The sequence below is a fragment of the Melospiza georgiana genome, chromosome 1 (genome assembly GCF_028018845.1).
Source record: "Melospiza georgiana isolate bMelGeo1 chromosome 1, bMelGeo1.pri, whole genome shotgun sequence".
Lineage (NCBI taxonomy): Eukaryota > Metazoa > Chordata > Aves > Passeriformes > Passerellidae > Melospiza > Melospiza georgiana.
The window spans coordinates 72,771,837-72,789,913 of NC_080430.1; the positions used below are offsets into that span (position 1 = coordinate 72,771,837).

At 40.6% G+C, this 18,077-nt stretch overlaps 1 protein-coding gene across 1 annotated transcript in view; it reads left to right on the forward strand.

The window, feature by feature from the left end:
* The window catches only part of BCL2 (BCL2 apoptosis regulator), a 96,868-nt gene extending 90,652 nt beyond the window's left edge, over positions 1-6,216 (forward strand). Inside the window, exon 2 of the mRNA XM_058038330.1 lies at positions 1,502-6,216. Within this exon, the coding sequence (XP_057894313.1) occupies positions 1,502-1,636 (135 nt within the window). The 3' untranslated portion in view covers positions 1,637-6,216. The remainder of the gene's footprint in view (positions 1-1,501) is intronic.
* The last annotated feature ends 11,861 nt before the right edge of the window (positions 6,217-18,077 follow it).

Here is an 18,077-nt window from a genome sequence, read left to right on the forward strand (position 1 = left end):
AGGTGTGTTTTCACGTCACTCGCTTGGCCAGAGCCTGTGGCTGTTCTGCTATCAAGCCTTACCTACTTACATCCACTGTGAACTACAACACGCACCAATATTACTTAATGCAATAACACATTTTGGAAGCAAATATCTATTATTTATTTGAATCTCACTCAGCGTCTAGTGAATAGAAGTCAGAATATTAAAAATCCTTACACGCCCTCTCCTGGTAAAACCACAGACGTGCCTCTTCTGACGATAGCTGGAGATGCCTGATGAAGGAAGCTAATTTTACTACAGAATTTGATTGTCATTAACTCAGTTGGAAGGTTTACATTAATAATGGACACCTTTCTCTGCTCAGTTTCTGCTGTAAACCATAACAATATATGCATTATTAGAAGACAGATATGCATTATTAGAAGACAGGTCAACTCCTAGCATAATAACATTGCAAAACAGTTAAAGACACTATAACTTTAATAGATAATGTGATCTTCTACCAAAAATGGGAAGTCTGGGGTATTAAAAGTAGCGATAGAAACTGTCACGTTAGATAGCTGTTTCATGGGCTTATTGCAATAGCTTGGGAGCAGACCTTAATTGGCAGCACAGTAAAAGAGTTGCCATAAATGATGTTATCAGTTTTGTCACATTTTTAAAGTCATTCAGCTTAGCTATTTACTGCTTTCGTGCCGTACAGTATGATTTATCTGTCTCTGAGAAATGCCCTCAAGCGTCATGCTCCTTAGGAATTGCAGCCTGAAAGAAAGGCATTACGTGCAGAGTATCACCAATCCAGTCATTTGCCCAGTCAAATCCCACTGTATTTATGAGTCACAAAAACTTTATCTTTGCTTCTTGAACAGCATTTCCATTTGGTGCCTACGTGCATGACCAGATTTTCCTGGAGCACTGGACCACGGCATCACCCTCTTTGGTGACAGTTGTGAAAGATTATCATAGGTATAACACAACCCTAACACCTTCAGTTCATTCATATGCAAGAAACATCTGTGGCTACTACACAAAGTTTTCTGAGCCCATCCCCAGGGAACCAAATACTGCCTTATTTTCAATGAATCTGACCTGCAATATAGATGCTCCTTACCCAGTGGAAATGAAAGATTTGGAGAATGAAGGTTCATCTACTTCATTTGTGTGTGTTTGTATAGACAACATTTAGGACCCAAAATAGTGGTAACTTATATTTTAAAATGCTCATTCTGTCTTTTCTATTAGACTGGGCATGCCTAAAGCAGAAGTCGCAACCATAAGTAATTTCAGTAATATTTATAAAGAAATAGGCAGGAGAACTTTTTTTAAACCCACAAAAGAGAAATCACTCCTCCCAAATCACTATTTTAATAGGTTTGTGTGGTCTTCTTGTGCCAGTGGGATTGTTGGGTCACCCCTGAGGGTGAAGAAGTTGCCTCCCTTTCCCCATTCCCCTTGTCTCCCCCCAAAAAAGTAACTGCAATTCTGATATTCCCTTTCTCACTATTTCTCCTTCTAGGATGCCTTTGTGGAGTTGTATGGCAACGGCATGAGGCCTTTGTTCGATTTCTCCTGGATCTCTCTGAAGACTATCCTGAGTCTGGTTCTGGTGGGAGCTTGCATCACTCTTGGCGCTTATCTCGGACATAAGTAGAGTCACCCAGTTTATTGTGGATTACAAAAGTCTTTCAAAACAACAAAATAATATTTTTTTTTTCTGTAGCACAATGATATTTTATGAGCAAAGCAACTTCCCAGCGAAAGATTAAATCAGCTATTACTGCCAAAGGAAATATCATTTATTTTTACATTGCCGGAAAATTATTTATTAAAAGATATTTACATTTTAACCTGCTATTTTCAGAACCTCAGCAAGTTGTATCTGTCATCACATCATGTTGTTATTCTTAACTTTAATGAGCCCCAGAGTATTTTACGTTCTTTTTTTTTTTAATTAATGCCGCTGGCTGGATTATTTTATCTCTGAAGAGCGAATATACTGACAAAGACCTACCTGCTTACACTTACAAGGGCAGTTACTTGAGCTGCTAAAAACTGCCAAATTGTGTTGAATTTCCTAGCATTTTCTGGGAGGGATCTGAGAGACAAGGTCAGCATGAACAAAGTTCTCACCCTGTCCTGCTGGCAAGAACTGATGTAGTAAACAATTCAACATGGTACATATGTGGAGTCAAGACAGAAACTTCTTCAAGGACACTCTGCTATCCCTACAGGAGAACAGTTGGAAATATGGTTGCCTATGCCTTTTAAACATGTGTTTTCAAGTTACCAGCTGTGCCATCACATCATAATCACAATACCCACATAACACGTCAACTTTTTTTTTTTAATAGAAGTGTGAAGTTAAATCTTTGGGGCTTGCAGGAAATTGCTGTTCCAATGATTTTCTCAGCAGCAAAATGTTTTTTGTGGCTACTGACACAGAAACATCAGGAGACCTTAAGTGCCTGCTTCAACAGAGCAGAGCTGGAGTCTGAAGACCTGACCTGTGTCCCACTTTAGTGGGCTCATATCTGCAACTAATCCTGCTTACTTACAGAGTTCCTCCAGGGGTTTGAAACCAATTAGATGTGGTCTCTAAATCCCTGAAAGTTGAAAAAGATCTTAATTTTATTTGGCAAAAAGCAGACCTCAGCTAAGTTACAGATTAGCTCTGACTATCCTTGTTTATCAAACTGGACACCAAAATCTAGTTCGTATTCATAACAGGAAAGGAAAGTGAGATTTATCATCCTGCCCCTCGCCCTCAAAATATTTTCATGCGAATAGTCTCCTAAGACTTTCTACAGAAGAAAAGCTGATGAAGAAATTCAAAATCCTCTCTCTGGACAGAGACTCTTTGACACCTCTCTTGTGCAGGTGCCTACTGTCATCTCAAGTGAAAATAGGGTGAAGGAAAAGGGGGAGGGGGAGGCGTGAAGTCATCTGCTCCTGTTACAAAACGCAAGGCATGTGAAATTAACACAGAGTACATAACACAGTTTTATAAACAGACCTGTGTTCAAAGCACGGCTTTCCCTGAGCTCGACGGGGGCCAGGAGTCCCCTGGAAACCGAAGACTCTGAAGCATCGAGTCCCAGGGGCTGCTCTGAGGCATGGAAATGTCCAGCTTCAAATGTTTTAAATCCTGCGCTTCTATTTTTTCTATGAAACTTTTGAAATGTGGGATTTGTGGGTAAATGGATGTCCAGATATAAAAGGAAAGTTTGCAAAGCTCTGGATATAATGTACCGTAAAATACATAAGTGCTCAAAGGGTGAAAAACACACAGTGAATAAACTGTAGCTCCAACCTCAAGATTTCAGCTGAATAACTTTGTGGCATTATATGCAAAATATCTCCAGTAACTCGGGAATGTAATATGTTCAATGTTAAGGCTGTAGTTGATATTGTGTCTTCAAAGCTGCTTTTATGTTTGGTTGGTTTTTTTTTAAGAGTTGTACATCTCAGCATTTTTACTGCTATTTAGTTGTGGCACCTACACTTTGTATGAGCAAAGATGGGGCAAGCTTACATTTCAGATTTGAAATTACTTTTTTATAGGAACGTAGAAAGGAGATATTTCTAAGAGAACAAAAATGTGAACTATGCTTGATTAAAGGAAAAGGAAAAATCCCATCATCAGACTATTAGTACCTGCAGTGCTTTCAGAGTGCTTCTCTAAAAAGTGGGCATGGTCATGTAGGGGTTTTATGAAAAATATTTCAAATCAGAGGAACTGAGGAGTATTGTGGATTGAGTGTGGGCTTTGTTTTTTATCTCAGCTTACAAACTGAATTTGTTTGCAGCCAATTGCACAACTGGAATTGGCTGCTATTAAGCTTATGTTTCATTTCACAATCTAGTCTTCGTTTCGATTTGTGCCCATATGCCCATTAAAGTTTATGAACTATTAGACCTCAAATTGTTTCAACATTGTTTGTTTTATTAAAGGTTTACATTGTCAAAAGTAGTAAAAAATATCAATTCCAGTGCTGCTATAATACCAGGATAATTTGAATGGGGTTTTGGTTTTTAATACCTTCCAATGGCTAAAGTTTTTTTAAGCTGCTTTAGAAATAATATGAAGACGACACATGATACACAATTAAATGAATACTGAGGATTTTGTGTTCTGTTGTGTCTACTCACTGGACTTCCCAGTGTATTTCTTAGTACCAGGCAAAGAGAAGAGTCATGATGACTGTTGATGATTTTATTTTATTAAAGAGCTGATGGAGTTTTCCCATCCTGACTGCAGAATAGTACAGTATTGTGGCTGCATTAGGTATAATGATAGTTGATAATACATTTATTAAGAAAACATTTAGAAACATTGAATGTATATAAAAGCTTGAACTTCTTAAATAAAATCCTCTCTTCTCACTCCTGTATTTCTTTTGCAATAATTCCTGTCTTTCCTACTCTTCATTACACTTCCATGTAAGATTTTTTTCCTCCACAAAATGCCTTAGAGACTTCCACGCTCAAAGACTATGCTTCAGTGAAAACCCATCCTCTGTCACTGTGTATGCACAGACATCTGACCACTCCCACCGTATCCAAATTGTGAAAGGGGGAAAAACAATTAAAAAGAGGGAGACTTCTGAAGTGTTTAGGTGTAGAGAACCAGAGATCAGAAAGAAGGAGGAGGTCAGAAGTGGAGGGAAATAGAGAGATCACTGAACCATCTCCCTGGTTAAAGATGAGTGCTACTTGGAATTTGTTTATCTTTCATCCTTTCCATTGAAAAAGGATGATATAAGGGCAGAGAAAAAGCTTGCAGAGACCCCACAATTATTTTTCTCTATAGAACTTTGTTAATACCTTTTAAAAACAGCAAATGCGTAGGCATCAAAGAGAAGTACTGGGTTTTGCTATATTCAGCTTAGGTGTCCTTAATTCTTTTTCACTCTATTTTTTAAGAAAATAATGAAGAAAAGTATTTTGCTTCTGAAAAAATAATCTGTAGGATCACCTGAGATCTGTCATAAATCAGTTACTTAGGAACAGATGAAAAAACTGTGCAAAAGTATTCTGAAATTAGAGGTGATACAGAGAACATTTCTCAATGGAACAAGCACTGGATCCACCAAAGGACTAATGGGACTGTTGAGGTAACAGGGAAATATATAGAGAGATGAGAAAGGGAGCTGGAAGATGTGGAGAATGACATTGGTATGTAAGAAAATCTTCAGTTTCACATGTTGCAGGAGTTCACTCAAGATGGTCTGAAAATAACTGTTAACTAAAAGCAGCTATGTGTGCACTACATGGCTATGATTACTAAAAATCTGCAATTACAAAATTACAATAAATTATTGTAAAATTATCTAGTCTTCAAAAGTTCATCGGTTTGCTGTTACGATTGGGGATTATATAGCCTGAGTAGTTTTGCACTAAGAAGGAGCAATTATGAAAAAAGAAGTCTGAAACCAGATGTGCAAAGGTAACATGAAGGTGATGCAGTTCAGAGAACACGGTCCCAGTCCCCCCAGTCCACACAGTCTCCCCAGCTGAGGCAGCAGGAGTCTGGACTGCATGCTTTGACCCTGGAGCATGACACTGCTCAGCTGTGCACCTGCACTTCACAAACCTATTGATTAAAGTATCGTGAAGTAGCATGTTTAAAGCCTTTCTTCTTTTTCCTTTCTCTATCTCTGAGCAAACTAGCAAAACGATTCATTTCTATTACAAGGTTATGGCTCAGTACTATATGAAAAATTATACATATTTTAATTTATGGGTATAAAAATTCTTTCTCATTGCAAAAGTCCAGCTTTGTTTTTCATTCCTATCTCTTTTTCCAACAAGGCTAAATGCAAGGTAGACAAAAGAGAGCTAATTTAATCTGTATTTGGTTTAAATTACACTTCTATACTAAGTTAATGCAGCTTCATCACACAAAGAAATTATCTTCAAAAAGTAATACAGCATTAAGAGTTCCACACAAAAACTATATATTTTTATAATTTAAATAGCAATTTTTTTCCTTTTCTTCTGAATATTTGAATTTTTATTATCACCAGCATAAATGTACATAAGCAGATATTGTTTATCCAGTACCTTTGGATGATGTATGTATGGTAATGTAGTTTGTCAGTTTATCATCATTTAATATGATTATGTTGTTCTTTGTCTTTAAAATGTTATAAGAACATGCTGCCATTAAACTTTCCATGTCTGTCTAGTTTATATTGTGAAAAAATAATAAAAGCACACTGTGAGATTCTTGTTTTGCATTTGCATTTTTTAGAATTTGTCAATAGAAAGCCACTCAAACATTTTGGGTGTAATCCCATAAATGACACATTCCTTCCTGATGGTTCTGTTCACCTGTTCTGCTCAGCAGTGGCCAGTACTTGCTTGCCTTGCTCACAAAGATGCAGTGTCCCAGGTTTGAGCAGCTGCTGCTGTGTGAAATGCAGCCCCCAGGTGCAGTCTGTGCTTGGGACCCAAGGACAGTGTCACCCTTTCTGCCCTCCCATTCATTTGATGCCTTGCAGAAAATGCAGCATGGCTCTTCTGTTGATTTGCTAAAACTGGTTTTCATTCTTGCAACCACAAGCTGGAAAGGCACATAGCAAGTTTCAACAGGAGCAACAGAAATATTTTTGTTACTGCTGAAGGTTTCCTACAGTTATGACCAAAAAGTGTTTCCAAAAAGTGTTTAGGTATTTTGCTTCTTACAGGCTCCTGTTAAGTGGCCCTTGATTCACAGGGGTTGCCTCTTACCTTCTGTGGCTTTAACTCAGGTAGAACATAGCTAAATGTGTTCAGGTAATGAGTATTTAACTGCTTTAAGAATTTACCCAGCTTCTTGAGTGGGTTTTGCAGCCCCAAATGTGTGCACTGTGACGTCATGGATGAACTTTTTATGAGTGCCTGAAGTTCATAATTTAATGCTTTTCAAGCACAACTCAGGCACTTGTGCAAAACATCTATCCTCTGTCTGCATCCATGAAGACAGAGAAGGTGAAGGAAGTCAGCCTGAAACTGAAAGAAGAGGCAACACAACAGAATGCAATGCTGGACTTGGTCCTCTGGGCTCTGGGATTTAACTGTCCAGCAGAGAGCTGGGTTAGTAAAGCTTTGCAAGGTAGAAGGTAAAACACATGGCAGTAGGACAAGTACTACCATTTCTCTCTGCCATTATTTTGTGAAATAAGAAGACAAGGTCTTGGAGGAGAGCAGACCCAGAACTGCATTTTTTCTAGGTAAAACCTTACAAAGGAAGATGGGATTAACTTTCTACAGGGAGTTCAGCAAAACCAGGTAAATTAGTTCAGGGATTCTTCTCTTTATGCCCAGTCAGGGCATAACATTTTTCTTAAAAGCTAACAGATCAGCGCCTGGGATTAAATACTTACCTTACCACTGGGACCAAGCACTGTGAGCAGATGGGGAGAACAGAAGAGGTCCAGATAAAGACAAAATGAGCCCTTAGACCTGATAACTAAGGTGGGTTTTGGCTGTCTGAAAATTAGGTAGGAGCACCCTAAAAAAATTTTTGCTGGGCCAGAACCAGAAAGCTCCCTCCTCAAAACATTCCCAAGTGGTTTCAAGCACTGTAAGTCTCTACTGAAGCTGCACAAGCAGCAATGTGCAGTTGTCCCTCTGCAGCAGCAGGCTCTCCATCCCATAATACCTATAGCCCCTGCTTTTGTCCTCCTCAATTGTTAAATATTTAATGGGAGTCTACAAGTGGTAGAAAGTGAAGTTCATTCCACTATGAATGGCTGGGTACCAGCTGCATGGCATTTAAATTTCACATAACAACTGACCTGAGGAGGAGCATGTTAAGTTTCACGTAACTATTGACCTTGGCCTTCTACTTGGAACTATTTGCTATCCAGATCTTCCTCTGAGGACACCTTACCCTGCGCAAAAGACAGTGGAGTCAAGATTTGTGCGCTGCAAGAAACTGATTTGCTCAGATGGGCAAACAACAAGGCAGCTCTTGAAGCATCCCATCATAGGCTGTAGTTCACTGCTCCCCACTACAATTGAGCACAAGTACTGAAAATATCCAGAATGGATCTCTAAAATCTTATGGGGATAAATACATGTCAGTTAAAAACATGTGTATCTAATTTTTTAACACTTCTAAAAGGTAGTGCAGACATGCTCCTTGCTATCTTGAAGCAACAAGAACACTAAAGTGTGTTTCTGGATTAGTTCACCTGGAAGTCGCCTCTTCTTCTCCAGTGGGAGTACCTATTCTGGTACTGACCTATGCAAATCATATTAAATGTACTGAGTTGCCTCTTGGATATGCTGGAGAAACTCATCAGCCTGCCCTCCTCTGTATGTGTTCTCCAGAACTCTTTCTAAAAGCACAATCACAATAGTGGGGATTCAATGCCTTGGTTGTGGTGAAAATTCAGACTCAGAAAAGGCCCTGGTCATACAGCTGAATGTGTCCATATGGAGCAGACAGTGCTGATGCAAACCTTTATAAAGCCACAGGTGACAGAGACCGAAGTCAGCCAAATCTGTTTATTTGGGGATGAGATGGAAGAAGAGCCTCCTTCCCTTTCTTTGTCCTCCTGATAAGCTGCAGGCATTTCTCTGCCCATGTGGTCAGAGACGCTGTCCAATGCCCTAGTTAATCATACTCTTGAGTTTTGTGCCTGTTTAAATTTCTCCCCGCCTGTACGCTCGCACTCCAAAAAATCTGCTGATCCTTTATGTACCCGGTAAGCAAACTTTTCCCTTTCCTACCTTTGACTTCTAGATTATTACTCTTCTTACCCCTCTGGCAACACAAAGACCCTTTGAGAGGTAGGGTGCAATATATGTGGATGACGCTGCTCATGGATTATTAACAAAAATGCCCAAAGTGCGTGTTTCAGGCTGTGCTACAGTGAGAATGACCACCATGGAGGTCTCTGCACTGGCAGACCACCAGCATGGAGAGGCACATTTCTGTCAAAGCAGCCACAGACCATGCTAAGGGGCAGTGGGGGGGATGAATGACACCTGATCCAGCACCATCTAGTTAGAATAGCACAGCTTTATCCCATTGTATCATGTTTGCATGGCAAGGTTTTGGTAGCTGTGGGGCTACAGGGGTGCCAGAAGCTTCCCCCATGTCCATTACAGCCAATGTCACTGGCTCCAGGATGGACCCACTGCTGGCCAAGGCTGAGCCCATCAGCAACAATGGCACCACCTCTGGGATAACTTATTTAAGAAGGTGAGGGAGGAAAACCACACAATTGCAGCTGGAGAGAGAAGTGAGAATATGTGAGATAAACAGCCCTGTAGACACCAAGGTCTATGAAGAAGGAAGGGAAGGGGCTGCTCCAGGCATCCCTGCAGCCTGTGGTGCAGACCATGGTGAAGCCGATGTGCCCCTGCAACCCATGGAGGTCCATGGTAGAGAAGAGATTCACCCATAGACCGTCAGAGCAGATGGTCTGATGGATGCACAAAGGAGTCAGTGAGCCCATGGGAAGCAGGCTCCTGGCAGAACCTGCAGACTCATGGAGAGAGGAGCCCATGAGGTTTGCTGGAAAGACTTGTGACCCTTTGGGAGAACTCATGCTAGAGCAGCCTGTTCCTGAAGGACTGCACCCCATGGAAGTTTGTGAAAAACTCCAGCCCTTGGGAAGGAACCCACATTGCAGAAGTTTGTGGAGGACTGTCTCCTGTTGGAGGGACCCCACACTGGAGCAGGGGAAGAGTGGGAGGACAGCTCCACCTGAGGAGCAGCAAGTGAAAGAGACAACACGTGATGAATTGACTACAACTCCTAACAGCAGTTCCTTTACACTGCTCAGGGAGAAGAAGGTAGAGAAAATCAGGAATGAAGTTGAGCCCAAGAAGAAGGGAGGGGTTGGGGGGAAAATGTTTTTAAGGTTTGGTTTTATTACTCATTATACTAACGGGAGTTGATTGGCAATAAATTAAACTAATTTCCCCAAGTCAGGTCTGTTTTGCATGATGGTAATTGGTAAGTGATCTCTACCTGCCCTTAATCTCGAGCCAGGAACCTTTCATGATATTTTCTCTCTGCCACCTAGCTGAGGAGAGTGGTAGATTGGCTTTGGTGGGCACCTGGCATCCAGCCAGGGTCAATCCACCATATCCATTCCCCAAAAAGCCCTGTTGCAGAAAGTTTACTTACAGTAGTGGCGAAAATGTTTAGTCAACTTGACCCTGCAGGGAAAAGCTTACACTGGAGAAGCACTTTGTGTAATGAAATTACACGAATGCGTGCCATAGAACTACTACATAGTCTTTCAAAAAACACACTTTTAGTCAATTATTATGAATCCCAAAATTGGATTTATTGTTTCACTGACCCATAATAATCTTATGAACTGATGAGCATATCAGATGCAAACACGTAAAAAGTCAATGAATGCAGTCTACATATTAGCATGGCAACAACTTTGATACACCCTTTGTCTTTGTTGGGGCAACTGCATCAGAAATTGTGAAAGGAGAAAACGCTGTGTTCAGAAAAAAAAACAGTAAAAAAAAAATAGACTGTACAATACTGCTGCAGTGGAAGTAATCACCCCTGATTTACTTAAATTTTACTCAAAAAACCCCTCAAAACAAGTCACTTGTCAAAAAGCCTCTTGCTCTCTTCTGGGTTCAACCCTCCAGTCACTAGACTGGCAACACATACCTCCAGTTGCCCGAGCATGAATGTTTAGCATTCAAAGTGCACAGCCTTTCACAGAATCACAGAATGATTTGGGTAGGGAGGGACCTTCAAAGATCATCTAGTCCATCCCCCTGTCACGGGGGGGACACCATTCACTAGATGAGATTTCACTTGGACTCTGGCCTCAAGGGATGGGATATCCGTATATGATGGATAGTTTGAAAAGAAAGCAAAAGAAAACAGCAAAAGATTGGAAAGTGAATCCATGGGTCACAAAAAACACCCTAGCAGGCATCAAGGAACTTTGGAAATGTACTTCTTTAAAGACAGGATCGCTGGAAAAAGCTGAGAGGCATCACACCTCCTTCCCTCTTACTGTGTCATCCCACAGCACTGCCAATGGCAAACCAGAGAGACTTTGGCTAAACAGCTCCTCTTCCCGGCCTGCACTGCCCTTTTCCCAGCAAACAGCGGAGGAACCCACTGGCAGGGCCCAGCAGTGCCAAACACGTCAGCCAACCTCAGACAGGAGTTTTGGCAAGCCCACTTCCGCGGCATAAGGATGCCAGCAGCCTGCAATGCACCGGGCAGGCGGCGCAGAGCCACGGAGCTGCAGGATCATTAATGCAGGATAATTAATGCTGCCTTTCAGCGGGGAGCTGGGGCACAGACGTGCTCTGTAATGTTTGCACCGGAGCCCGGCCAGGAGCCGGGGCTGTCTGCTCCAGTGCCCAGATGCCGTGGCCTGAAAGGGACCACTGCCTGCGCTGCTCTGTCCTCCGACAGCGCGGCTTGAAGTCAAAACTGGCAGCAAGCCAAAGTGCTCTCTCATGAGACTGTAAATTAATGTTGCTGAAGGAAGCTGGCTAGTAGTTCATGTGGCTCTGGGTTTGCTTTACATCTGGTGTCAAAGTTTGAATTCCCTCTGCAGCTAGGAATAAAACAGGTGAGGTGCCTGGGCCACTCAGCACCCCCTACACATTACTAATTTCCTTTCATCCAGGCCTTTAGAAAAAAAAATCCCTGATCGTGCTACAGTTTTGAAATGTTATAGGGTTGGGATTTTGAGCTTTTGATGGGTTTTTTTGTTTGATTTGGTTTGGTTTTGGTTTTTTTTTTTAACTTAAAAAAGCAGCTGTTATTTCTCTCCAGGCTTTGCAAACATTCTTCCCATTAAGTAACTCATTTACTGCTAGTGGCAGGAACAGCTTCCTCCAACTCACAACTCTAAAAGAAGCTGATACCTTTTGCACTTAAAAAGCACGTCCACGGAAAAGAAACAGATGTATTTTAAACAAAGATGCTCATTTTCAGCTCCTCCTCACTCCTTCACCTCACAGACTAGGTACCTAATAAGCCTTTCACTCCAGCTGCCTACCACCTAAATCAGCATGATTCCTTATGCCTGTGTTTTCATTAGGGACACGAAATCAATCTTTAACCAAGGACAAATAGCAATGCCTTCCAGTTACATCCAAATAACAACTTCCAGTTCTGGAATTAGACCTCAGTGCTGTTACTTTGTAGCTGCTTTCTCGCTTTCTGCCAAGATGGAGGGGGAAAGGCAGGGCAGTCCAGAGGTCATAAAAGATATTCAAGAAGCATAAAAAGAAAAATTTATACAGCTACCTCCAAGAAGAGATGAGACAGCATCCAAGGTTCAGATAGGCTTAACCTCCTCTTCACATCACACGCTTTTCAAAGCATGCTACCCACTTGAGAACTACTCCAATCATCATCTACTTGGAAACTCCCATTGATATCAACTGGAGCTAGGAAGAAAATTTTAGTGCTTGCGCTGAAAGTGGAGTGCTGATAGCTTCAGAACAGCTTTAACTGATACACAAGGCTATTCAGCTCCCTGAGAAAAGCCTGGATCCTTCCTCAAACACCTTTACTTTTCTTAAGTTCAGGTTGATTGTGATGGGAAGCTATGTGTCAGGGGAAAAAATCAGACAGCCATCCTGAATATTGCTCATCCCTTATGAGGAGAAACCCCAGCTGTCCCTTGCATGCTCCTTTCAAAGCAACATCAAAATCCATAGTACAGCCAGAAAGGTATTAGGAAAATGGACCATGACACACAGCTGACACATCTGCAGCATGTGTAACAAGTGAGCATGGCACATGCCAGCAGAGATGTGCCCTACACTAAGCACTATCCTTTGCTTTGCTTATTTAGCATGCTTGACAAGTGATGTTTTACCTCATGCTTTCCCAAGTCTTCCTGGAAGTAATTTCTCTATGTATCTCCAGAATGCCAGCAACAAGGATATGACCAAAAAGCATCAATTTTCTTGCCTTAAAATATTCAAGTTGTCTCCTACTGTGGAAATTGTACTTAAAAAAAATTAAGTTAAATAATTTTTTGTTTTAGTAGATACTTGGAAAGAATTAGCTAGTCAAAAAGATATGTCACTTTTGGCAAACAGAAGTATACACACCCACATAAAAAAATATCATTCTGTCCTTCATTTTCAACTGTATGTCCACTGCTGAATCATCCTTTAATTACAGCTGACAATTGCACAGATGTCTCCAATGCAGTTTGCTTATAAAGACACATTCATTGCAATGAAATACATGACAGACTTCACACTTAGCAGTTGTCAACATAACTTCATTAATGTGTCTTGAGTATCCACTTGCCCACCCCCACCCACTTCAAAACCAAAATTAAAACCTGCTTTTCTTCTGTCATCACATCCTCCAACAACTATCACCACTCACTCAAGTGTTAGGAAAATAAGTCACCGCTTTTTCCATAAAACCCATCAAAAATTGCTACTTCCAACAAAGGCAGTGTACAAACAAACTCAGTCACAAATGAAAGAAGCCATTTTCATTTCCCAAAGACCACATCTATTTATCTTCTTGAGCCATCCAATTAAGTGGTATGATTCAACGATGACTAGTAGCACAAACATACATTCATGCGTTAAGTTCTGTCAAAACATTACAAAATTAGCAGAGAGCAGCTACTGTTGTAAATTTAATGATGTACCTATGATGACTGTAGCTAACAAAACAAATGTTCCAGCATTATAACATAAATATTTCCTCTAAAAATAAGCTTGCACACTTAGAATACATTGTCTTTATTGGGTAGAAAAGACCTAAATGTTCTGACTTTTGAATGTCAGACAAGCTTAGCTTACATATGTATAGGGTAGCAGGCCCAGTGGAGACAACAAATGGGATTCTAAACAAGAATGCCCATATTTTGTGTTTGTCTACACAGGGATTGAGACTAGGATGGAACATGTCTACAGATGGAGCCAGTTATCTGAAAACAAGAGATGTTCACAGATTTTAGTTTTTGATTAGAGACATAAGTCAAAAAACTACTCATGACTCATGCTAAGATTAGTTTTATATTATAACAAAGAATTAAACTACTTCTTGGTGTCATTATTGAGAAGACTGATATCCAACCTGCACTCCTGAATTTTGCCAACTTTGACATAAAGGTCTTTTGACTAGGACTTGGTTACAACACTGCTCAGTCTTCATACACTCAGGAATAGAAACAAAATGTTCAACTCTGGTACCTCTTTATGAGGACTTGAACTGAGGGAAGACTCTAAGGTAGAGGAAGCAGGGTTCAGCAGGTCCTCCCTATTCATACTGGCCTTTGGATTTTGCCAGATGTTTGCATCTTTAAATGCTAGACAGAGCTAAGGGTGTACTGAACCTTGTAAGGGTCAAGCCTTTGGTGACCTTCAGAGCCAGAAGAGCACTACACCCAAGGGAATATTGGTGCTAGGAGCTGGAGCACCAACAGAGGGAAATTTCCCTTCTTATTCAATTTGGGCTTAGTTTGAGTCCCTCCACTGATGTCTCACTGTGCTTCTTTGCTGTCTCCCCTCTTTTGCACTGCAGACATGTGCACGTACACATCTGTTACTTCAGACCCCAGTGCCAAAGAATGTCATCCTTATTGTCACCCATGTCTCCCTATCACCAGCCATCTGAGCAGGAGCATTTATCATCACAGATATGTGTCCTTGTGAAACAATCAACGCTGTGAGAAAACTTCTTCTCTGAGTTTCCCTCTCTCCTACAGCCTCCCTTGTTTGGTGGGAAAATGGAACACAGTAAGGAAAGGAAATTATATAGCTGGAAGTTCCCCAGTAAACCTTGGAATAGTTCTTCAGTGGGAAAAAAACATCCATAGGAGTTATAAAATCACTCTAATACCAATGATATACTAATGACATATCTGTATTGCTGGAAGTGTGTGGTAAACATTTCTTTGCAAATGTGATTTGAATGTATGTAGGCAGTACTGTAAGACAAATTTGAATTCTGGCAAATGAAGACTTTCTATTACTCTGTATACTCAGTTAAGTAGAAATTCAGAATTACACACAGCAACATGAGAAAAAAAGCAGTCAGACTGCTGACAAAATGACAAAAGTGTGTGGGGGGGTGTTGTTTGGTTTAAAATGTATTTATTTTGCAAAAAAAATCCATCTAAATGAAAAACCTTAATATGTTAACTATGATGCTGCTATTCTACCTGTATAATCAGTTTAATGTCTCTGAAGATTTAAAGAATAGTGTAGTGATTATGTGATTTCATCTTAATGCCAGCTTCAAAATGAAGGGGAAAAAATCACTTCTGTATGCCTCACAGAAACAAATAATTGCTTTAAATCCATCTTCCTTGAAAGCAAGCTGTAAAGTCTCCAGTTTTAAAACAGATCAATCTTATGCAATTTGTCTGGTTTCTAATTATTAATATAATTCATAATAAAAAGCTGGAGGGGGTAGAATTAGGTGCTAGGGAAAGATGTTTGGGCACACATCAACCACCAAAATGGATTAAGATCAGATGAAAAAGAGAGAACAGAACAGCTATTAAACTTCTGCCTCGTCTTCACTGGGGCTGTTGTTAGAAACTTGGAGTTCAGCTGCACTTAATGAGTTTGTGTAAAAGCAGACATTATACAAATGGGAGAAAGTAGGAACTTCATCCAATTAGATAAGAGAATTGGCCAGCAGCCTCCAATGAACTGAAAAGCTCTTCCAACTTTAGGGATGAGAGCTAATTATAACTCTGTTTTTGTGTGTGTACAATGCTACTAAATTATTAAGAAATATTGTTCTTTCAAAAAACTATGTCATATATACTGACTTGATTATTACAGATAGAGGATTTGCCAGAAACAGGGCTGGAAAGTGATTAGCCTTGATAAAAAGAGAAGTCATTTTGCCATCAGACCTCAGGGTGCAAACAGCTTCTTTTCTTGAGTTTCTCCCAAAATTTGGGCAATTGGGTGGAATGGCAAGAATTTAAATTTCTTCCTCTTGGCACATAGGATGCAAGGAAGAGAGGCTGACATAGGTAACTATGTGCCTGTTAAGAAAGGTAGCTCAAGAGATGCTCACTGTTGAAGCTAACACCTGACCTGGGGTGCTGTTTCCTTTATTTTCCTTTTTCTTTTAAACACACAATAATATGAAGAATCAGAAATAAGCTAGATATGAAAGGGCACAAAGGTTCTCACTTTTGCTTGATAACAATTAAATACCTTGTTCAGAGAGTAGACTGAGATACAGAGAAGACAAGGAAATGATGCTCCATCTCCTCCTCCTTTGCCACTCCCAAACATGCCTCCTTAACACTTACAGCGTACAACAACTACTTAGAGTGTACAACTCCCAGTAGCCATGGCCCAAACACCTTCTGGGGCTCCACAGCCAATTAAGTCCCCCAGCCAGCTCCAGAGTGTGCATCAAGTTGGGCAATTTTCAGGAAAGAAATGACATTTTATATAAGGGAAATAATGTGTGAGAGGGCATATGTGCATGCTCCTACCTGCATGCTAAGGGCAGCATGGAGGGGAAGTGAAATTAGAGAATTTATTAACTCAGGAAACAGGTTCAAACTCTGGACCTTGCTATTTTACTTCACTCATGTCTCTTTTGGAATAAGGGCTAAAAACCACTGCCAAACAATGTCACTACTTATAGCCAAACACCCAGGTTCCGTGCTTATTGACAATCTGTGCACACTGTCCTTATGAGCATGAAATGTAGCTTGGTTTCTTTTCAGGACAAGGTAGAGCCACTGGGACTCCTTGACAGAAACCAGAAAAACAAGACAGAAAAATCCCAGAGCAGACAGAGCGCACTGGAAGGCTGAGACTGCTAATGGAACAGCTGTAAACAAGGATGAAAGATTCAAATTCAGGATTAAAAATGTGAGCGGGAAGAGTCCAGAAGAGCACTGTGTTTAAATTTAGCCAAGCCACACTTCCAAATGAATATCTTTTACTTCAATCATCCTAGAAGGAAATAAAGAAATTAACTTAGATTTAAATCATCAGTAAGATAACTTCTCAAGAGACTTTCCACAGTCTTTTGGACTTTGGAGGAAGAACCACCAGTGCCAGTCCTAAAACGAACAGAGGCAAGAGATACGTTTAAGGCTCTGAAGCACAGATTCAGCATGTCAATTCTGAAATGCTAAATAAAAGCATTGGTGTCTTAGTAAACAAAAAGCAAATCACCAAGAAATCAGCTTTCAGGGATCTACTGAACCGCCGCATTGTACTTGCTCAGAAAATTACCCAGCAGTTTTTTCTGAACGAAGAAATACAAATCAGTTTTGCTCAGCAAATGCAGGAGCCAAAGTCTTCTATTGTGAGGGTTTCAATAGACACTCAAATAACTTTGACAGCAGCATGGAGGGGGAAGGGTGTCTCTGACCCAGTTTCTGTATTACAGCATTGCTGGATGATGGTGGTACAAGTGTTCAAAGCAGAATCTCTTTTCTTCCATTTTCCTCTCCTCCTTGCCCACCATCACTTTGTTTAAATAATCTACAGATGTATCATGGGCACAAGAATATGGTTAATTGAGCTTAATGATTGCTGGCATCTTCTTATATGCATTCAGCTGGTGATTGTTCAGCAGAGAGCCCTTTACACAGCGTGAGAGGAAAATTTGTTTTTTAATTTGGCTTTCTCATTTCATGGCCATTCTGAAAGCAGAGTTCTCATTTTTCCTGAGATCTTTGCCCAAATCCTCTTAACATGCTGTGTGAAATTTTGAAGGTCAGGCCCTCTTCACCCAGTGGAACTGAAAAGATTATTTTCTAGGCTCTTCATCAAGAAGTTTCTTGCTACTTCTCACGCCACTGATCCAGGAGAAGTTTCAGCTAACTGCTCCTTTTTGTAGAGCAACAAAAGCCTAGAGAGGCAGGGAAGTGAACTACTGAACAAGTGGGTAAATGCATGAAAGAAAGGCTTCACATACCCAGGCAGCAGTGAAATGGGGACTCCACGTGTGCAGACACCTAAAGGCAGGAATACCTCTTACCTTCCTGCCAGGTGAGAGATGTGACAGATGAACTGGGATGAAAGCACTGAAAATCTGAGCAAGAGAGGCAAAATCCAAAGGATGCCCATAAAGCTAAAGTCACAAGTTTTCTCCCACAGTAAGGGCTGAAATTCTGAGTCTGAAT